Source organism: Mauremys reevesii, linkage group 4, assembly GCF_016161935.1.
Source record: "Mauremys reevesii isolate NIE-2019 linkage group 4, ASM1616193v1, whole genome shotgun sequence".
NCBI lineage: Eukaryota > Metazoa > Chordata > Testudines > Geoemydidae > Mauremys > Mauremys reevesii.
The window spans coordinates 48,318,710-48,342,440 of record NC_052626.1 but is presented as its reverse complement, the minus strand read 5'-3'; the positions used below and the strand labels follow the sequence as shown (position 1 = coordinate 48,342,440).

Sequence of the window (23,731 nt, the reverse complement as noted above, 5' to 3'; positions counted from 1 at the left end):
TTAGCCAGGATGGGTAAGAATGGTGTCCTTAGCCTCTGTTTGTCACAGGGTGGAGATGGATGGCAGGAGAGAGATCACTTGATCATTACTTGTTAGGTTCACTACCTCTGGGGCACCTGGCATTGGTTACTGTCATCAGACAGGATACTGGGCTGGATGGACTTTTGGTCTGACCCAGTATGGCCATTCTTATGTTCTTATGACCATGTTGCCCTTGGGCCTGAAGTGTTTGCCAGTGCACTCCCACAATCTCATTGGCTGGTGTTCTGTGTCCTCTCCTGCGAGTTGCCAACCAACTCCCAGGAAACAGAGGCAACAGTCTCTGTTCAAGTACAGCTCAGCGTTTAATCCTTTCCCTTTATTCTGACTGCTGAGGTGCAAACACTGTGAACCTTCTCCTGAGTTTGTGGTTTTCACTAACCAGAACAAGTTTTGATCAAGCATCCTGCTTCCTGGGTATGGGAGCTGAGCCAAATTTTTTGAATCTCTAGTGTGAGGCAAGTAAAACCTTCAGTTTTATTTTTTGTTTTTTTTAAGAATTGCTGTCCCTACCAACAAATAATGAAGAAGCTGGCAGTGTTGGGGAATTTACCAGGAAGATAGAGCACAGAAGAAAGAACTGCTTGAGTGGCTGCTTTCACCAAGACTGCAGGCTCCTGCTGCACCCTCCCCCCAGCCTGAGTCCCCTCCAGGGCTGTGTTCATTAAAGCTGCATGCTTAGGCTGCTGCTCAGGAGAGATTGAAGTGCCTCCCAGCTGATGAGCAGAGCTGTGCACATCCAGAGCATGTCTTCAGTTGCCCCCCCCCACACACACTTTTTTTGCGGCCAGGTTGCTCCATCCTGCAGCGGCTCCTGGGAGCCTCTTGCTTACTGTGTAGGGGTGCGGGGGAAGCTCCTGTTGGGGTGGCCCCCTCCCCACCCCTGAACCCCATCTCAGCAGAGCGGGGACATGACAGGACTCAGGACAGAGGGAGCTTAGGGTATGTCTATACTACCCACCGGATTGGCGGGTAGTGATCGATCTATCAGGGATCGATTGTATCACATCTCATCTAGATGTGATACATCAATCTCCGAACGTGCTCCCCATTGACTCCAGAACTCCACCAGGATGAGATGCAGAAGCAGAGTTGACAGGGGAGTGGCGGCCGTTGATCCCGAGCCGCGAGGATGTGAAGTAAGTAACCTAAGATACGTCAACTTCAGCTACGCTAGTCTCATAGCTGAAGTTGCGTATCTTAGAACGATTTATTTCTCCCCTCCCCCCGCTCCTGTAGACCAGGCCTTTGCTGGCATCTGCTGCTGTGACTGATCTACTTAAAAGGGCAATGTACTTAAAGGGGCAATGCATGTCTCTGTTACTTTTTGATACTTTCAAACAATACCACCACAAGTGTGTGTTGGAGGTGTGTGTGTGACAAAGCATGGTGTTTTAGTTTTTTGACTAGTCTATGCATTTCATAATTTTTATTTCTTATGCTGAAATTTAATTATTTTAGTGAGTTCTAAAATGTCTAACCTGTCCTGGCTGGAGTAATTATCCATATGGTAATGTTTTAAAAATATATATTACGTAAGGCTGTCAATTAATCACACTGTTAAACAATAGAATACCAATTGAAATCATGAAATATTATGCATGTTTTTCTACATTTTCATAAATTGCATTCTGTGTTGTAATTGAAATCAAGTTGCACTGTGTAAATATTTGCACTGTGTAAATGATAAACAAAAATAGTATTTTTTCAAATTCACCTGATACAAGTACTGTAGTGCAATCTCTTTGTTGTGAAAGTGCAACTTACAAATATAGGGTTTTTTTGTTACATAACTGCACTCAAACAAAACAATGTAAAACTGCAGAGCCTACAAGTTCATTCAGTCCCACTTCTTGTTTACACTTATGGGAGATAATGCTGCCCGCTTCTTATTTACAGTGTTGACAAAGTGAGAATAGGTGTTTGCATGGCACTTTTGTAGCCAGCATCTCAAGGCATTTATGTGCCAGATATGCTAAACATTTGTACGCCCCTTCATGCTTCGGCCACCATTCCAGAGAACATGCTTCCATGCTGATAATGTTTGTTTTTTTAAAAATAAATGCATTAATTTAAATTTGTGACTGAACTTCTTGGGGGAGAATCGTATGTCTCCTGTTCTGTTTCATAGATTCATAGACTTACGGTCAGAAGGGACCATTACGGTCATCTAGTATGTCGTCCTGCACAATGCATTCTGACATATATTTCATGTTATAGAAGTCTCAGAGGATGATCCAGCATATGTTGTTGTTGTTGTTCATTTTAAGAACACTTTCACTGTAGATCTGACAAAATGCAAAGAAGGTACCAATGTAAGATTTCTAAAGATAGCTACTGCACTGGACCCAAGGTTTAAGAATCTGAAGTGCCTTCCAAAATCTCAGAGGGATGAGGTGTGGAACATGTTTTCAGAAGTCTTAAAAGAGCAACATTCCAATGCACAAACTACAGAACTCGAACCACCAAAAAAGAAAATCAACCTTCTGCTGGTAGCATCTGACTCAGATAAGGAAAATCAACATACATCAGTACGCACTGCTTTGGATTGTTAGCAAGCAGAACCCATCCTCAGCATGGACACATGTCTTCTGGAATGGTGGTTGAAGCATGAAGGGGCATATGAATGTTTAACATTTCTGGAACATAACTATCTTGTGACACTGGCTACAACAATGCCATGAGACTGCCTGTAGTTCAGGAATATCTTTTATTCCCACCACCTTGGGGTAAACCACATGCCTGACTGCCTCAGAAACCTCCACCATCATTTTACCCACAGTCAACTTTCCAACACCAAACTGGTTGGCAATGGACATGTAGCAGTCTGGGATAGCCAGCTTCCAGACAGTTATAGCAATACACTTCTGGAGTGGCATGGCCACCCTCATGTGACTTTTATGCTGGAGGTCAGGACAAACTGCTCACAAAGCTCCAGGAAATGTAACTTTCGTCCTGCAAAAATTCTTGATCCACTGCTGGTCATCCCCGATCTGCATCATAATGTGATCCCACCAGTCTGTGCTTGTGGTCCTGCTATGGGGCAACAATAGCTCTACCGGGTGTCATGAGCAGCATTAGTCACTTTGAGTCATAGAATATCAGGGTTGGAAGGGACCTCAGGAAGTGATCTAGTCCAACCCGCTGCGCAAAGCAGGACGAATCACTAACTAAATCATCCCAGTCGGGGCTTTGTCAAGCCTGTTAAAAACCTCTAAGAAAGGAGATTCCACCACCTCCCTAGGTAACCCATTCCAGTGCTTCACCACCCTCCTAGTGAAATAGTTTTTCCTAATATCCAACCTAACCCCACCCCCACCTCCCCACTGCAACTTGAGACCATTACTCCTTGTTCTGTCATCAGGTACCACTGAGAACAGTCTAGTCCATCCTCTTTGGAACCCCTTTCCAGGTAGTTGAAAGCAGCTATCAAATCCCCCCTCATTCGTCTCTTCTGCAGACTAAATAATCCCAGTTCCCTCAGCCTCTCATCAGTCATGTGCTCCAGCCCCCTAATCATTTTTGTTGCCTTGTGCTGGACTTTTTCAAATTTTTCCACATCCTTCTTGTAGTGTGGGGCCCAAAGCTAGACACAGTACCCCAGATAAGGCCTCACCAATGTTGAATAGAGGGGAATGATCACAACCCTCGATCTGCTGGTAATGCTTCTACTTATACAGTCCAAAATGCTGTCAGCCTTCTTGGCAACAGGGGCCTGCTGCTGACTCATATCCAGCTTCTTGTTCACTGTAACCCCAGGTCCTTTTCTGCAGAACTGCTGCTTAGCCACTCGGTCCCTAGTCTGTAGCAGTGCATGGGATTTCCATCCTAAGTACAGGACTCTGCAGTTGTCCTTGTTGAACTTCATCAGATTTCTTTTGGCCCAATCTTCTAATTTGTCTAGGTCCCTCTCTGTATCCTATCCCTATCCTCCAGTGTATTTACCACTCCTCCCAGTTTAGTGTCATCTGCAAACTTGCTAAGGGCACAGTCCACACCATCCTCTACCTTGTTAATGAAGATATTGAACAAAACCGGTCCCAGGACCGACCATTGGGGCACTCTGCTTTATATCGGCTGCTAACTAGACATGGAGCCGTTGAGCTGAATGATGTAGCCAGCTTTCTATCCACCTTATAGTCCATTCTCTAGCCCATACTTCTTTAACTTGCTGTCAAGAATACTGTGGGAGATCATATCAAAAGTTTTGCTAAAGTCAAGGAATAACACATCCACTGCTTTCCTCTCATCCACAGAGCCAGTTATCTCATCATAGAAGGCAATTAGGTTAGTCAGCCGTGACTTGCTCTTAGTGAATCCATGCTGATTGTTCCTGATCGCTTTCCTCTCCTCTGCTTCAAAACTGATTCCTTGAGTCTGTTGGTGTTCTCCTCCTCTTTCATCATTAGCTCTCAGGTGCATTCAGAGGGTCAGAGAATACTGTCAAAATGTTCACCAGCATCTTGCGAAAGCTCTACCCATTTCCTTAAACAGTGAAAGTGCAAGTGAGGAACGTTCTTCAAAGACAACAACTCCATGTTGCTGGGAATGCACAGACCAAAATGATGGCTTGGCAGGATGTGTTGTTCAAATGTCCTGTGTCTCCCAGGGTTAGACAATCAGTGTTTCTCATGCTGCACTGCAAACAAAGAACTTGTGTTTCAGGAGGCATTGGGAAGTCTGGAATATGATTGGCTGAACTCGGGCCTGTGTACTGCATCGTGCATGTTGGGTCCTGGGTTCAAATATTCCCGGCCTAGGATCAGTAGTCAGTGCAGGCATTAGAGTCCTTGGTTCTCAAACCCAAGATTTGCTGACTCGAGTTCCACTAACCCTGGGCTTACATTGTAGTGTAGATGTACCTGCTAAAGGAAAGGAGAAATGCTATTTATTTTCCTGTTTAATTTTTTTAATTGAAATACAACTCCAGCTCATGTTTTGCTTATAGACAGGAAATGTGTAACTGCAAAGAGATATAGTGTTTAACTTGTGATTGGTCCATATGTCCCGCCAATCCAGAACTAGATAGTAAAGAAAAACAATGGCTACTAATAGCTGGAGTGAATCATTTTAGTTACTACTTGTCAAGGTTCCTCCCCCACTCTGAACTTTAGGGTACAGATGTGGGGACCTGCATGGACACTTCTAAGCTTAATTACTAGCTTAGATCTGGTAACACTGCCACCATCCAGAAATTTCAGTGTCTGGATCACTTTCTGTCCCCCCCAAAACCTTCCCCTCCCTGGGCAGCCTTGAGAGGCTTTTTCACCAAGTTCCTAGTGAACACCGATCCAACCCCTTGGATCTTAACACAAGGAGAATTTAACCATCCTCCCTCCCTTCCCCTACCAATTCCTGGTGAGTCCAGATCCAATCCCCTTGGATCTTAACACAAGGAGAATTTAACCATCCTCCCTCCCTTCCCCCACCAATTCCTGGTGAGTCCAGATCCAATCCCCTTGGATCTTAACACAAGGAGAATTTAACCATCCTCCCTCCCTTCCCCCACCAATTCCTGGTGAGTCCAGATCCAATCCCCTTGGATCTTAACACAAGGAGAATTTAACCATCCTCCCTCCCTTCCCCTACCAATTCCTGGTGAGTCCAGATCCAATCCCCTTGGATCCTAACACAAGGAGAATTTAACCATCCTCCCTCCCTTCCCCCACCAATTCCTGGTGAGTCCAGATCCAATCCCCTTGGATCTTAACACAAGGAGAATTTAACCATCCTCCCTCCCTTCCCCCACCAATTCCTGGTGAGTCCAGATCCAATCCCCTTGGATCTTAACACAAGGAAAAAAATAATCAGGTTCTTAAAAAGAAAGCTTTTAATTAAAGAAAGAAAGGTAAAAATTATCTCTGTAAAATCAGGATGGAAAATACTTTACAGGGTAATCAGATTCCTATAGCCCAGAGAAACTCCTTCTAGCCTTAGGTTCAAAGTTACAGCAAACAGAGGTAAAATCCTCTCAGCAAATAAGGAACATTTACAAGTTGAGAAAACAAAATTAAGACTAACACGCCTTGCCTGGCTATTACTTACAAGTTTGAAACATGAGAGACTGATTCAGAAAGATTTGGAGAGCCTGGATTGATGTCTGGTCCCCCTTAGTCCCAAGAGCGAACAACCCCCAAAACAAAGAGCACAAACAAAGACTTCCCCCTGCCAAGATTTGAAAGTATCTTGTCCTCTGGTCAGGTGTCAGCCAGGTTTACTGAGCTTCTTAACCCTTTACAGGTAAAAGAGGTATTAACCCTTAACTATCTGTTTATGACACTACTTTAAGATAATTTGAGTCAAAAGCTATACTAATTTTTATCGGGTATTTAAGGCAATTCTTTGGGTCGGAAATACAAGTTGCAACCTTACGTTAAAGGGAAGTGAAGAGGGTGTACTGAAATTGGGAATGTCTATGCATTTCCCATCAAGTATATTGAACTGAAATTATGTCTACCAATAGAACTAACTGTACCTACATTATTACACAGTGATGGGTTAAGTTAGTGTAGGGTTTAATACTGCTATTTAGGGAGGAAATGGAGCAACTGGAAAACTTGGAGAAGCCCCTTCAGATCAGATCCACACATCCTTTCAGTCATGTGGTACCAGTTTTGCTATGAAGGGTTTGAGTATATGGTCCTACGTGTGTACCTTCTCAAGATTGTGCTACTGAACAATTATGCTTTGCTTTAATATGGTGGTTTAAAATGATTTGGATTTCATAGGCAGGGAAGACAATCTCCAGTCTGGTTACAAACTTGTATACCATACTATGTATGGTAGATGACCTTCCCCCATCCCCCAAAATGAAGAGCAATTTTTAAGACTTAGCTTTGAATACACAGGTCAGTCCTGGCTAGGGTGCTTTATTCCAGGCTTCTAAAGTGGTTGTTTTACTGTGACAGAATATTGTGCAGTTTACAAGTGTACGGTCCCTGCAACTCTCCTCCTTTTCTATATTGGTAGACTCTACTGGGAGAGCAGTAGTTGTGGGAGCTGGTAGACCTTGTAAGTCCTGCCTGCTCTACTGATAAGGGGGAGCTTCTTTCATCTAGTTGGGAACTGGGCACTTCTCATAGGACCAGTATCTCCCTGGCTCCATACCATACATATTTGTATAAAATGAGACTCTTATACACCTGGGTAAGGATTTTCCCCTTAAGTAGATATGGTGTTTTTTTGTTTTTTTTGTTAATCTCATACTCAAGCAGGTGTATACATACTGGCATATAGTAAATATTACAGTCAGGAAAAAGACATTACAATGTTAAGGCTGTCAACACTAACACGCTTATTGGTGTTAGTGGGTATTCACCCACGAAAGCTCATGCTGCAAAACGTCTGTTAGTCTATAAGGTGCCACAGGATTCTTTGTTGCTTTTACAGATCCAGACTAACACAGCTACCCCTCTGATACTTGACGCTTATTGGTAAAACTTTTGTTGGTCAGGGTGTGAAAAGAACACCCTCCCTGGCCCCGACCAAAATAAGTTTCACAGACCATGCAGTCCACACTGGTGCTATTATGTCGGCTGAGATGCTGTCCTGATGACATAGCTACTGCCACTCATTAAGGGTGGTTTAATTAGGCTGGTGGGAGAGCTCTCTCCCACCAGCACAGAGTGGCTACAGGGAGACCATATAGCAGTGTAACTGCAGCGGTACAGCTGTGCCACTGTAAGGTCTGCAGTGTAGATAAAGCCTAAGATTACAATGTCAAGCACTCAAACTTCTGGAAATGCTAGAGTTACAGCTGCTTGTGCAAACCTTAATTTGGCCCCCATGTGCGTACAGTGTAATTGGAGTTGTGTTGGTCCCAGTGGATATAGTATATTTAGATTATCAGAAAGCCTTTGACAAGGTCCCTCACCAAAGACTCTTAAGCAAAGTAAGCTGTCATGGGATAAGAGGGAAGGTTCTCTCATGGATTGGTAACTGGTTAAAAGATAGGAAACAAAGGATAGGAATAAATGGTCAATTTCAGAACAGAGAGAGGCAAATAGTGATGTCCCCCAAGGGTCTGTACTGGGCCCAGTCCTATTTAACTTGCATAAATTATCTGGGAAAAGGGGTAAACAGTGAGGAGGCAAAATTTGCAGATGGTACAAAACTACTCAAGATAGTTAAGTCCCAAGCAGACTGAAGAGCTACAAAAAGATCTCTCAAAACTGGGTGGCTAGGCAACAAAATGACAGACGAAATTCAATGTTAAATGCAAAGTAATGCATATTGGAAAACATAATCCCATATAAAATGGTGGGGTCTAAATTAGCTGTTACCAGTCACAAAGAGATCTGGAAGTCATTGTGGGTAGTTCTATGAGTTGCTTCTGATGATGAGCTTGAAGAGGTTGGGGATTGATTGAAGGCCAGAAGTGGGGGTTCAGAAAAGGATTTCTTTCAGGATGGGGTTCCCAGCAAATATGGGTTGAGGTTGTTTGATATCCCATATGGGTTCAAGTATGGGATGGTAGATGAGAACAAGGGGTGTGTGGTCAAAAGGGGTTTTATTTCTGTACTGAAGCAGTTCTCTTGGAATTTGGCTCATTCTGTGATGTGACCTACTTCTCTGGAGTGTCCTTGTTCATTCCCACTCAGCCATTTGTATGAATCTGAATAAATTGAATCCCATAACCTTCATAAGAAAATATAAAATTCACTCTTTCCATGTAGTAGCAATAGTAATAAAAAATTCTACCAAACAGCAATTGGAAGGAGAAAAATAGAGATCTCTTTACTTAAACTTTTAGAATGTTAAGTTACTTTGATACCATGGTGATCCACACATTATAAATACTTAGAGACGACTCAATCAATTTCCTAGACTAAATGTACCAAACCAATATAAATCCTATTTTTATGTGGTTAATGTCTGTTTATTTTGTGGAAGTAATTAAAAATTTCTCTGGATAAACACCCAAAAATAAAAATGAGCTGTAAATATCTTGTGAGCATGAACTTGTATCTTGAGTCTTTTTTGTGTTTAGGGCTCACAGTTTCAATTTTTTCAATACAATCATTCTTTCTCTGGTCACTCTATGCCCATAGATTTCAGGTCGGAACCACAGTTAAATGCAAAGTAATGCATATTGGAAAACATAATATTGTTTGTTCTGACCACAGTGAGAGAATCTTATCTTCCAAATTGTTCTGACTGGGTCAGACAGAACAGTCTTTACAGGTTTTCTGTCCAAACTTTTATTCTGAACACCAGTCTCAGTGTAGTGTGAGAGTACCTTGGGGCTGGGGTTCTTTGTCTGCAGTAGTATGGAGTTAAGTTAGAACTTAATGGTCTAGATAATACTTAGTCCTGCCATGACTGCAGGGGACTGGACTAGATGACATCTCAAGGTCCCTTCCAGTTCTGATTCTATAAGCATGAATGGAGCTCTGAAAGTGCTTGGCGGGGGGGCCATCAAGGGTCCAGTACAGGTCACAAGGGCCATGAGCATTCCTAATTGTAGGAAGAGGCTTTGTATTTTACAAGCAGTTGATGCTTTTTTCCTTTCTGACATAGGTTTTAGTAATTGCCTATGACGCAGTATTTAAAATCATGAGTAAAGGAACTTCTTCTTATGTGTAGTTTTGAGATCTAGTGGGTCATACAGCTCTGGTCCCAACACTGGTTCCAGAGTTTATTGGACACCGTTAGGGCCTAAATTCTCTTTGGCTCTCTGGCCTCTGTTTCCCCTTGGGAAAGGCTAAAGCTTACAAGGTCCAGATCTCTTGTCCTTTTCTACCATGTAAAAAGGGATTTTCGTGGAAGGGAAAGGCAGTTTTGCCAGATTCTTTCTCATCAAATAGAATTGGCAAAAAGCCAAAAATGTGCTGGGTTTTCCTTCAGTTGTGAATTCTCATTTTCACACCAGTCTAGTTAATACTTGTCAGACAACCCTATTTTAGCTACTGCAAGGGAGGGGGGATGAATTCCAGGTGCTGAAGGTAATTTCTAACAGTCTGATCTACCAATCCAAAGCCCTATGCAAATTAGGAGGAGGTTCTTTTGTTTTCAATATGTTTCCCTTCAACTGCTGTGAGGAGGGGGCTCATGGTAGAGTGGACCCGGAAGCATGCAGATTGCCCGCAAGCTTTCTAAATCTTCATTTGTGTGTCTGCCTGATGGACAGAAGAAAGCCAGGCTACTCAGCATGCAGATGGTACTGCAGGTTGGCCTACAGCTGAAAAATTATAAGGAGGTTTTTCCTTGGCTGACTAGAAACTTCTCTTGTGAATAGAAATGTGTTTTTGCTTTAAAAACAAAGCACAGTAACTTACTTAACAGCATAAAATGTTGAGAATGTAAAAGTGTGGGGTTTTTTTTTTGGTTAATCCAGTTTTCTTTTTAGTACCAGAAAGGAGAATTTCTAAGAATCTCAGATCTGATGTGGGGCAGAGTGGCACCTTTTATTCCTTAAACAGCTCATGTTACAACAGGCTTAGTATTAAAATGGCAGAAATTCTTCTAAAACAAACATCTTTGTGTATTAAACACAATATTAGTTTATTAAATTTTGTCATTAATGAATGTATAGTTAATTTTTAAGTGCCCTATATGGAAATAATTTTAAACTCGTGTGTCTAAATTTGTTACCATAGCGGGGGAATAATTTCTTCTCGTCTAAATTTGAACTCAATAAGAAAACATGTACTGTTACATGGACACTATAATCTTATGGCGTGGCACTTTACGAGTCCTTTTGCATTTTGTCTGTTTCTTTAAAGGGCTTCCTTATTGTCTCAGGCTCCCCTGGAAATGCAGTAAGGATTCCTATCACATCTCGGTTGCCACGGCAACAGCAGCCTTTCCCATAATGAGCTGCATCATCTGAACTGATGTCACAGCATCATGCAGCAGGTCACACAAGGCACCTCCTAGTATTGCATCCCACAGATGTGCCGTAAACATCAAAAGAGAATGGTTTGAACAGGAGATGGTAAGTGCTAAATGTAGGCTTGTTTTTAATTGCACCACTGCTTTCCTGATTTTCTATGAGTCTCTTCTAAAATTAGAATGTGTGGGATTTGCCTTGTGAAAATGGGTTTTGAAGAAAGATGTTGCATGCCTAAATATCTTTTTCCGACAGTTAGGCTAAGACAAAGGCCTACAGGAGGCACAGCCAGCCAGAAATATTTATTATAATCTTTGCTGTATTTGTGTGTGATATCCTGAGGGCCTCTACAGAATAAAGCTGAATTTCACATCTAAATTACTGTTATAACAATATGATTTTTCTCTGAAATAGAACATACAGCTGTTCACAATTATAGTGTTGCAAAGGTAGAATAATCCTTTCCCTCCTTCTTATATTGAAGGATTAATATTTTCTATAGCACTCTTCTTTTAACTTATGAACTCTTCTGTGGTGTGCGTGTGAATATTATTTAATTCCACTGGGTTTTCAATAATATGGTAATACACAAAATGCTACACAATGCTGAATAAGCAGTTGGCACTGTATTGCTTTGATAAGTGGTTCTGTTCTATACTATGCAGTTGGTATTTTAAAAACAAAACAGCGAGACAAAATTTGTTTTGAATTCTATCATCCCTTTATATCAAGTATTTATTTTGAAAGCTTCCAGCTGTATTACTGAATTCTTTCCTTTCCTTCTCCTTTTTGTTACTAAACCGTAACGTGGATCTAAGATATACTCTTTATTAGATGTAAAACAAGTCTCTCTTCTCTGCTGCAATTGCAGTAAAAGGTGCAGTAAAAGGTGTAGCCAAAGATTCAGGCTTTTCAAGTGTTTTCATTACATGAATAAAACAGAGTATGAAAAATTGTAATGGCTCCCTCTGCAAGTATGGGGAATATATATAAAAAATACACATATTTTAGGACCAGAGTCTATGAGACTGAATTATAACCCAACACCTGCAAAATTTAGAAACTCTTTATTATGTCTAATGGTTTCTATTTTATATCATGGTCTTGCTTCTGGCAACCACGTTGATTTTACTTAACTTCCAAGTTAATCTGACTGGCTTGGATAGAACAATGTTAATTCTTTGGGATTTTTTTTTTAATGTGTAGATGATTAGAAGCAAAGAAAAGACCAGACACGTGTCAGTTTAATTGATCAATATAATATGTCCACTAGGAATTAGGGAGTGGTCTCTGGCTCTGTGTTGCTTAGCTTTAGTTTGTATTTCAAAAGTATAGCAGGAAGGAATAGCAACCACTAATCTTTTAATGATGTTCCTCAGATATAAAGGACCAAAAAGCATTAAATATGAAGCATAAAACCAATACATGTAATCAGATCTGATTGCTTTTCATAGGGACAGGCATGATGGTCTCATCTGGCACTAGCTGAAATGGAGCTCCTAGGTTTTAATTAGACAGTCTGCACTGCATCACATACACTATTTCCAGTGTGGTCTGATCATAATATCTTTTTTGTGTTAAACTGCAAAACACAAAAAGGTAAATCATTATCACAGTGCTATTGCTTTACTTACTGTGATTGTTAAAATGAATTGTGGTGGTTTACGGTGTAAAAGGAGTAATCTTGAATCACTGGGTGTTCAATATGCACACTCAGAAGGTATGAGTTAGCAAGAAGAAGAGGGAGGATGTCTGGCTGGTGGCTGAATGATGGAAATTCTGGTGAATAATGCATTTTTGCTAACAACTTTTGAGGATCAATTTATGTGATAGCCTTAACATGCATCATCAGCACGGATGTAACTAAAGGTTGGTAGAGAGGGAAAGCGTCATGGGATTGGATGGAGTACATGACATTATTAGGACATAATAAGATGTGTTCTTCAGACTTTGCATATAATGATTTGCACTGTCATTAGAATTTTTCAGGACTAGACTTTCCTATGAATGACAGGAAATAGTTTAGGGAAACCAAGTCCTGTGAAATTTCAAATGATTTTAGGATTTTTCTAATAATTTGAAAGAATTATGCTTTTCAAAGCTTTGTTTCCTCTACTTCCCCCTCTTCTTCTTCTCTCTTCCCCCACCCCCCCATTGTTTGTTTGCTTTGGAAACACCCACTGACATAGGAGCTGGTATGACAATGCTGGCTTGTTGGAGCAACACAGCCACTACTGATCTCAGATCCAGCTGAATATCTTAATTAGTGAGGTTTTACTGTTTATTTAATATGCCCTAGAGGGTGTGGGAGGGCAGGTGTGTGTGTGTGGGGGGGGGCACCAGTTGGGGAGAGTGGTACTAAAGAAATAGAAATTTTCCTTCCCAACAATCTTGGCCTCTTGTGCTGTAGAAACTTACTAGAAATAACACAATTCTGGTTGTTAAGGTATAATGACATGATCAGAACAATAGAACCTGTTTCCAGCAGGGATCAAAAGCAGCAAACCTACAGGGTGTTTTCAATTTTGTTTCCATTGTTTCCTTTTGTTCAAAATTCCTGAAACGAATAATCAGGGCGATTCTTAATGGAATCTGTTTTAAGTGCCTGAATTTGGACTGTTCTGGAAATGAAAAATCCTGCCTATATCCGCACATGGAGCGGGGGGGAGGGGACTCTCCTGTATTAATGATAGAGTTCTGCATGTACACTTGTACAGTGAGGTGTGGTGAGAAACAGAGGTATCACATAAAGCACTTGCAGATTTACTAACTTCTCAAGCTTTGTCTTGGTAAGAATGTGATTTATAGAACATTAATTTTTACAATTGCTGTGCAACATGGAGCTGAGTGCAGGGAATCTGTCTCCTCCCAACCCAGCAGTCATACAGTCTGACAGACCAACTCCAGAATCAATAGTCACAAGATTGACACTAGTCAGATGTTTGGGTCAGCAAGTCATAATGCAATTATCATGTTTGACATATAGAACAGACTTCTCCACCCTGCCCCAGAATCAACATGGAAGATGCATGTGCTCCAAAGCTCCCATCCCTGGATTTTTATTTTTTTTTATTTTTGCAGAGGGCTGTCTTCTACTGATTAGGGATGGGCTCCTGGGCCAGAGTGTAAACTAGAAAAGGAGGTTGGCAGTGAATTGGTCAAATGTTTTATGTTCAATAGTAGAACCCAAAACTGAGTCAGAATTGGTGGCCTTTTGAAAAGTTCATAGGTGTCTTATGAGCACAAGTTCTATTAGGAGCACAAATCTTACTGACTTAGTCACATAGGCACTTTTGAAAATCCCTCCTAATGTCTATTTATTCACCCATAATATAAAATTAATTACTGAGCCATGTAAAAACTGCTGACAGGCTTTGAGGCCTGAATTTTGTAGGTACTGAGTACCACTGACATCACTGGGAGCTGCAGATGGTCAATAGTGTTGAGATTCAGGCCCCTATATTTAAGAAAATCATTGCTCCATATGAATTCATACAGGAGTCTTGGTAATACACTGCTTCTCTTATACATTAGACACTGAATTGATATTGTATTGTACTGTATGCCCCGTGTGTTATACTGTACACTCATGAGACATTGATATTAGCCGTTTATTTAGAATATCGTGTTTCAGGATAAAATGTTTAATAATACAGGGATGCAAAGTTGACTCTAATTATCTCTGGGGGTTTGAGAAAAATCTTTTAAGAGCAGAATTCTCCTGTCAGTTGAAGACGACGACTATGGAAGCTGAGGTCCAGTGAGGGGCGTTTCACCCTTATATGAAGGTCTATGTTCATACACTTTTAAATGGACATTTAATGACAGAGATATTGGGATGCTCATGCTTTCCTCTTTCCAGGAGAGCCAGTACAGGCAGCCACCTCCTTATTAAAGAGGCACACATGCTCTTGATCAGTTAATGTGTAGGGAGGAGGTGTGGGCTGGTCTTCAGCATTCCTGAAGGAAAGCTAAATCTGCATATCTAGAGAGACAGGCACCAAGAGACTACTTGGAGTTTCTCTTATGCTAGGGTCTGATCATCCTTTGTGTTAATTCATTAGCCCTTTTTATAGGATTTTCAATTTTATTATGTGTAATGGGTTCAATTCTCATCTTAAAATAAAGGAGATGGTATTTGTTTACCTATTTAACCAAATCTCTGTGTGTCTTGTAAATTTATTTAACCAGAATTGCATTATTTTTGAAAATTAGATAACATCCCTTCTGGTGTATTAGGCACACAGGAAGATGTTAGGTGCGGATAGAGCCTTGTTTACCAGGATAAAATTATGGCTTGTTGCTAAAAAGCCTTAGGAAAAGCTGTGGCTTATGGGCATGGGTTGCCATTAAGCCTCTGGGGAAAGGAAAGAATCTGGTAGTGCAGAAACTATATACTTTTTTTTTTCCCCCTCTGCCCTGTATAATGGCCTAACTCTTGGGTTTGAAATTCTTTGACTCCTGGGAAGTTTGAATCCCTGCAAGGCTGACTCAGCTCTTTATTCTTCTAGGTCAAAAAATTAAGTACTCTGCAGTTTACTATGTCTGGGCTCTCAGACAAGATATTTGAAAAAATGAGCTCTCTCTGATCTGCATGGACACTGAAGTTCTCAAGGCACATCTCAGATAAAAGATTTACCTTGACATCCTTGACCAAATTTTCTTCTCCTTCGCCCACTTATTGCACAATGTGTGGTCCATCTGCCACCCTAGAAGTGGCTGAGTGTATGAATATAGATGTGATGTTCTCTTAGAGATCTTGAAATAAAAGGTACTTTACATTTGTAAACTACTTGTTACCAATTCATGGAATAATCACAGCATCCCAAAGGCAATGTGGGTCTTTAGAAAATTGAGGTTGGGTGTTAAGTACCTGGCTTTGCTAATGTTTTAGGGCCTGTTCCTATAAAATGCTACATGTCTCCTGGAATTGTGATGAGCGCCTTCTGTTCATTCAACACCCCATATCTTGCCTCTCTCCTCTCCTCTCCTCTCCCCTGCCCCCCATACCAGGACTGGCCTCTGAAGTAGGGGTAAATGCTAAAGAATGCAGCATAGTTTGAACTGCAGCACCTTCACTGTTAATTTTTTTTTTAAAACAGCCTCTTTTGTGAAGCAGAACGCAGACACAGAAATGCCTGACGTTTTAAAAGCAAAGATGCAGCAATTCGAACTATTGCCTCATAGAGTATATTCAGCCTGTATTTAAAACAGCTTCCATTTTAAAATGTCATGTTTTACTTGGACAAAAGCATATTTCAGCAGAAGCTGCAACCATCCTTTTAGAAATCGCGGTGTAATAGACTTCCCAGCCCCCATGATGCAGAGTCCTGTGAGAGCTGACACACTTTTAGAGAGAGAGGCTCTGTAGCATTAGTCTGTACTAATAGAAGTGTTAACATTCTGTTGGGGGAGTGTCCAACCAAGAGCATAAGCCCAGGCTCCTCTAATGCTGCTTCCAGTTTGTAACTATAAAAGTTCTTTTAAGAGACACCCTTTGCTGGTCATGTTGTAAGCTGGACATGGTCATAGTTTCAGGGGTAGGATGCAGACATGAAGTCTCTTGGGGAGTAGTCAGTTGATGTGTACTAGCTCATTGTGGGGTTAAAATAAAGCAGGCTTGTAACTGGCTATTAAGCAGACTGTTTGTTTGTATTTCTCTTTCTTACCCTTGACCGTTTTTGTATTTCTCCCTTTGCTATGAGAAATTATAGGATGGTCAGGGATGCAACCCCATGCTCTGGGCGTCCCTAGCCTCTGACTGCTGGAAGCAGGCGATGGAGCAGGGATCAGCAACCTTTCAGAAGTGGTGTGCCGAGTCTTCATTTATTCACTCTAATTTAAGGTTTCGTGTGCCAGTAATACATTTTAACATTTTTAGAAGGTGTCTTTCTATAATATCTAACTAAACTATTGTGGCATGTAAAGTAAATAAGGTTTTTAAAATGTTTAAGAAGCTTCATTTAAAATTAAATTAAAATGCAGAGCTCCCCCAGACTGGTGGCCAGGACCCAGGCAGTGTGAGTGCCACTGAAAATCAGCTTGCATGCCACCTTTGGCATGCGTGCCATAGGTTGCCTACCCTTGTGACAGAGGATGGATCACTCAGTGATTGCCTGTTCTGTTCAATCCCTCTGAAGCACCTGGCACTAACCACTGTCAGAAGACAGGAGACCGGGCTAGATGGGTCATTGGTCTGATCTAGGACAGCTGTTGTTAGGAGGAAATACCTCTCTAGCTGATGTCAGACAATCCTGTAGTCAAGTCGGAATCCTTAGCCTTAGACTGGACCCCCTATGGGGTCTACTTTGCACACTGCACCAGATTCATACTACTTGTGCTCACCTTCAAGGCCCTATACCGCTTCTCCCTAGCCTACGCGTCAGGCTAGTCACGTAGGCTTCCTCTGTGTCCCTTCTGTTCTGCCAGGCTCAGTACCTTCATTCTGCTGCTCCTGTGTTTGAGGATTTTTCCATGTGTGAAATGGAAATCCCTGTCCTACTTCACTGAGCCACTATCCTCTCCTCATTTAAATCCCTCATGAGAGCACACTTCTATGAAGTCCACAAGAAGTGAGTTTACAACAGTAGTTCTGGGTGGGAGTACTGGGGCTGCTGAGGTTACTGCTATTTGTATTCTGTTAGTACCTAAACACAACAACTGAGGCTGAAATCTGTTGTGCTAGTTGTTCTTTATATACACATAATAAAAGATTATTCCTGTTCTGAACAGACTATAGTCTAAACTGGCAAGATAAGAATTATTATGGTCCCAATTTCAGATATGGGGAACTGATACGTGGGTACAGTAACTTGCCCAAGGTCCAACAGGAAGTCGGTGGCAGAGCTGGGAAAGGAACTTGGAACATCTGAATCCTAGTACAGTACTTAAACCATCAGACCAACTTTCATCTCAGCTTTCCTTCCTCTACTCCCTAATCTGTATTTCCCAGTGTGTCCTTTCTTTGATAGTCTTCTGGAGTGTAAACTCTTTGGGGGCAGGTGTGGTGTGTTGTACAGGACCAAGCTTGTTGTTTAAGTACTAAACTGATGATGATGATGATATCCCCCTGGCTGGCTGAAAATGGCCATTTCATATATTTAGTTTTAAAACACAAAGTAGAGAAATAGTGTTTTTTCTTACTAACCTATATCAAAACTAACAGGAGAATTGAAAGGTTCGTAGGAGAGATGGCTAAAAAAGTTAGATTTAAAAATATTGTATATTGAAATATTCATTAGAAATGGGGGGGAAATGATATGTATTGCAAAGGGCAACCTTGGATGTTTAGAACTCCTATTGAGAAAGAAAGTGTTGCGTAGAAGACACATTGCATTCATGTCTCTGCAGAAGACATCCTGAGATTTTGGACAGCCCCTGGAGATGGGCTGAACGAACCTCAATAACTAGAATTTCATCTAAAGAATGGATTTTTACTATTATTAGATCAACATTTCCATTTTGTTCTTCTGGAGTAAATACAGGTCAAGAGTAGGTGTACCAGTTAGTTTCATAATTAAAATAACCCTCTCTTCTTTTCTAAAACTTTTCAATGTGAGATTGAAAGACATACTTTAGAGACACCTCAATAGGAATGCAACAAAGAGTCCTGTGGCACCTTATAGACTAAGATGTATTGGAGCGTAAGCTTTCATGGGTGAATACCCACTTTGTCATGCGTCTGACGAAGTGGGTATTCACCCACGAAAGCTTATGCTCCAGTACATCCGTTAGTCTATAAGGTGCCACAGGACTCAGTCTGGATCTGTAAAGAGCAACAAACATGGCTACCCCTCTGATACCTCAACAGAAATACTGGCTAACAATGGTGGTAGTAATAAAATAGTGCCCACAACACTTTGATAAAATGTCTGATAAGAAGCAAAACAACTGAGATTCAGATTGAGTCGACAAATTTATAGTCTTATAATGTATTTTACTGAGTAAGCTATTCATCGGGGGAGGGTATCTTAAAAATTGGCTAGCTAAGGTAGATATCTTTGCAGCTACTCCTACCGTCTGAGCTACAATAAGATCTACTGTCTGCAATTGTCACCCATGAGAAGGTGAGGTCCTAATCACCTTTTTTGCCCATATTTTTTTTTGTATCAACCAGCAAGTGTTTGTTACATTCTTCTTACACTAAGTCATGCTGACTTTCTTTTAAAAATAACAAGATTCTGTTAAAACAATAAATCACATTAATTTTGCAACAGGAATAGAAATGCAGCTTCTGAGAAACTAGGCTGTTACATAGCAGTTTTCAGCATGTCTGGTATACTGTTACCAAAGCAGTGACACAGCAGATATGAGAGAGATGCCGTTGTAAAGGTCAGATTGTTAAAATAATCATGGTACGCTTCTGTACGCTCTTAATCAAGTTACAGACACTAGTTCTCTTCCAAAAATTCACTGTGTTTTCTTAGCGATTTTATGGTCAAAGTCCTATCTGGATTTTAGTTTATTTTTGCTAAATTTACAAGTTGTCAATTTTTGCGAATGAAATGGAGCATTTCCGGTGTCTGCAGAGGCTTTGCCAATGGCGGTCAGGCAGTGTTTCTGCAACTGCTATAAATGTCTATTCATATTTGAAGATGAAAGGAAACCAGTTTGGTTCTCCAAATGCAAATGCATGTGTTAACAATGAAATAGGTTCCCTGAGTGAACCTTTAAATACCTTGGTTTCTGATTGCTAAGTCTAGGGGTATGTCTACACTACAAAATTAGGTCAAATTTATAGAAGTTGGTTTTTAGAAATCGTTTTTCTACAGTCAATTGTGTGTGTCCCCACACAAAATGCTCAGTGCATTAAGTCGGCGGACTGCGTCCACAGTACCGAGGCTAGCATCGACTTCATAAGGCATTGTCCTTATTGTGCAAGTGGTACGTAACAAATGTCTCATTTAAACCAAAACTTTTTAGTGTCCTTTGGATTAGGCCCTCCATAGCAAATTGTGTTGTCTTCTCATTTGCCATGAAGTATACCACAGAAATATGGTACAAAGGTTCTAGCTTGGGGCCTTTATTTCCAGGCACATAGTGTTTCCTGTTGAGACCAGTTCAGAAGCAGCACTGATGAGCTGCATGCAGCCATTGTAGCTGGAGAGAAACTGTAACCCACTTCTGCCCACTTACCAATGTTGCATTTACATCCCATTATACACCACCACTGAGTCTGGTCCTTTCCTTCTGCTCTTGAAAGTATCACCCCACCAAGCTAACTCAATTAGAAGATCTAGATAAAAGGATTACCAGGCTCATTGCATAAGCACCTAAGCAAGGACAGCATCAGCACAAGTTCAATGAGAAACTGCTGGCATCTGTTTTTGAAGCTTTTCTGTTGCAATATTGCCACTTTTAAGTCTGTTACTGAGTGTTCAGGGAGGTTGAAGTGTTCCCCTACAGGTTTTTGAATGTTATGATTCCTGATGTCAGATGTGTCCATTTATTCTTTTTCGTAGCGACTGACCAATGTACATGGCAGAGGGGCATAGCTGGCATATGATGGCACATATCACGTTGGTAGATGTGCAGGTGAATGAGCCCCTGATGGCGTGGCTGATGTGATTAGGTCCTATTGTGGTGTCTCTTGAATAGATATGTGGACAGAGTTGGTAACAGAGTTTGTTGCAAGGATAGGTTCCTGGGTTAGTGGCTTTGTTCTGTGGTATGTGGTTGCTGGTGAGTATTTGCTTCAGGTTTGGGGGGCTGTCTGTAAGTGAGGACTGGTCTGTCTCCCAAGATCTGTGAGAGTGAGGGATCATCTTTCAGTATAGGTTGTAGATCTTTGATGTGCTGGAGAGGTTTTAGTTGGGGCTGAAGGCAATGGCTAGTGGTGTTCTGTTACTTTCTTTGTTGGGCCTGTCCTGTTGTAGGTGACTTCTGGGTACTCTTCTGGTTCTGTCAATCTGTGTTTTTTTTTCCACTTCAACAGGTGGGTACTGTAGTTTTAAGAATGCTTGATAGAGATCTTGTAGGTGTTTGTATCTGTCTGAAGGATTGGAGCAAATGCGGTTGTATCTTAGCGCTTAGCTGTAGACAATGGATCGTGTGGTGTGTCCTGGATGGAAGCTGGAGGCATGTAGGTAAGTATAGCGGTCAGTAGGTTTCTGGTATAGGGTGGTGTTTATGTGACTATCGCTTATTAGCACAGTAGTGTCAAGGAAATGGACTGCTTGTGTGGATTGGTCTAGGCTGAAGTTGATGGTGGGATGGAAATTGTTTAGATCATGGTGAAAAAGATAGAAATCTGCGACGTGATTCTCCATCCAGACCCTCATTGCTCTGTCCTTTGTTCATGTTATTTAGATATGATCTAAGAAAAATGTTATTGTCTTACAATCAGTGACAAACTTCTTAGCTGCATTCAGTTTAAATGTCACAAGAAAAAGTATTACTGATTGTTTTAAAAAAACCTCAGAGCCATGTAACTCTACTTAGGTCAGGAAATTGTAAATTTTTTCTTTCTTTGGACTTGAGTCAATATAACTTACTAAACAAAGTATAATTATCATATTTATCAAAAGCTGGTGGAGGAACATTTAAAAGGATAGAAAATGCTTTAATAATAATAAAAAATGGCTCAACTTTTCTTTCCAAAATTGTTTCAAACAATGGAACTTTTTTTACCAACATGTGAGCAGTCAACATGGGCAGAAATATCCCAATATCCTACCACTACATGATTTAATATTTTCACAAACAGTTTTTTTTTTCTATGAAGAACGGCATTATCCTTAATCAAAATACCTTCAAAGGTTTTGGCACTGTCAGGTATAATTTGTAATTCATTATGTTTCTTCTCCATCTTTTAAAGATGCTTTTCTGAGGAGGTAGTATTAGAGACCACAGAATCTAGTTAGATTCAAGTTGATTTTAAATGTGATTGCAGTGCTTCAAGAGCAAACAAAAGTATATCAAGCAATATATGAAAAGACAAGAGACTGGCACGGAAATAGGACAATTTTATTAGCAGTTTGAATAGCATCTAATGCTATTGAGGCCAAAGGATACCTTAATGGTGATAAGAGGTGATTGAGTTTTTGTCCTTTCTACATGGTTTTTGTGCATCACAGAGCTTGATACTATAGCTTATGGCACAAGTGCAATATAAATGATTATAATTTTTCTATACCTATACTTTCTTTTCTATTTACAAGCAGGTGAGAATCTCAGCCACCATGCAATGAAGGAATACTTTGAGAAATATCTCTATATAACCAGATTCCAGGATTGTCACCAGTCTGTGTCTCACTCTGAAGCCTAGAAAATCTAAGTCAGTGTGAAGTGATGGAAACAGCTACAGACATGGTTGAGAGCTCTTTTTGTTCAGAATATCACCAATTACTGTCCAGTTTTAAGTTCCATTTTGATTTTATGAATTACAGCAAGGCAAGTCATGGCAAGTGTCCTAGACTATTGTGATAGCATGGGTAACTCAACCAATCACTATCCTCACTCTAAAGCTAATTTGCACAAGTGGCAGATTATTTGGCTCAGCTGCCACAATACTTCAAAACCACCCTTCACCACAGCGCACTCCCATCATTCAACACCCATGCAAATTAGTGCACAATCACCCCAGACAAATCAACACAACCAGCACACACAATAGCCCCAAACATACACAGCCCCTCACCGCAGCACATACTCATTCATCGGCCACATAAATCAGTACAACAATTAACACACACAGTAACCCCAGCATAACTCCCAGACACAAATCCATACAACCGGCATTCACAATAACCCTAAAGACACATAGTCTCACACTGCAACACATACAAATCAACACAAAAGCTCCTAGGACAGTGCACCCACCCTCACTAATGCTTACCATAAACTTGAGCGGCAAATCCACAGGTCTTCATTGGCATCAAATAAGACATCCAAAGTCGGGTCAGTTACCACTTTGATGATCCACAAAATTCTTAAAAATAATATATAGAAGCTCAGTCATGAACTTTGATTCCAAGAAGCAAATAATGTAAGACTCATAAAAGCACAATATGAACAAGTTAAAACTCAATTTAAAGCTTCTCAAATCCAGATATAAGATTTGAAGGATAGGATTCTCACCCCTGCTCTGGCCCATCATCTGGGCAAAGGACCTGGAGAAGCATAAAGAGGCTCTTAAATCCCTGGATTTGGCTGAGGAAGAATTCTTCCAATACTGGAATTTAGGATGACAACTGCATCATTCCCTCTGAGAATCTCTTTGCAAGCCCTGTTGTAATGAGCATGGCTGGAGTTGAAGCAGGGACCACAGCACACAATACTGCAGAGATTCTTGGCAGCCCTGCTGCTTGCAGGACAGTCCAAGGAGGCTATTTTAACTCAGACATCTACCCCGGGCTATCTAAATTAGCTGGAGGCTGCTCTCACTCCTGGAGCAGCCTAGAATTCGGAGGGCACCAGGGTGGCTTAAACCCACAGGGGTCCTCCCTCGACTGGGTTGTTTCTTCAGGGTGTGCCTATTAGAGATGTAATACAGATTCTGACTCTAAGGGTGGGTTTTCCAAAAGTTCAGTGTTGACCTAATTCCAGTCCCCCTGGACTTTTTTCCAACCCTGTTCAGCCACAATAACCCCTCCCCAAGCCCCACTGTCATGCTTTTGCAGGGTCTAGCGGTGTTCAGACTCATTGCATTTTGTTTTCATTAAAGATGAAACTTTTTCTTGGATGACTAACAGGAATCTGAGAATCTCCATAATCAGTTTATGAAAATGCAAATGGCAATCTGAACACTTTGTTATATAAAAACACTTAATCAGGTTTTAGAACACCCCTCATTCTGGAGCTTAAAATGTTATTGCTATGTGATGCCTAGCATCAAACCCATGGAAATTCTACAAGAATCTC

The 23,731-nt window shown here is 41.0% G+C and overlaps 1 protein-coding gene across 3 annotated transcripts in view; it reads left to right on the top strand.

The window, feature by feature from the left end:
- Positions 1-23,731, top strand: part of AKAP6 (A-kinase anchoring protein 6) — a 397,464-nt gene that overhangs the window by 25,579 nt on the left and 348,154 nt on the right. For 2 of the 3 annotated variants that reach the window (XM_039538039.1, XM_039538036.1), the window contains exon 2: positions 10,764-10,975. Coding sequence is in view for 1 of the 3 variants with exons in the window: in XM_039538038.1 (XP_039393972.1) it covers positions 18,929-18,936 (8 nt within the window). In the remaining 2 variants the exon portion in view is untranslated. Of the gene's footprint in view, positions 1-10,763; positions 10,976-18,901; positions 18,937-23,731 lie in introns of those variants that run through there. The other variant, XM_039538038.1, reaches the window with a different exon arrangement.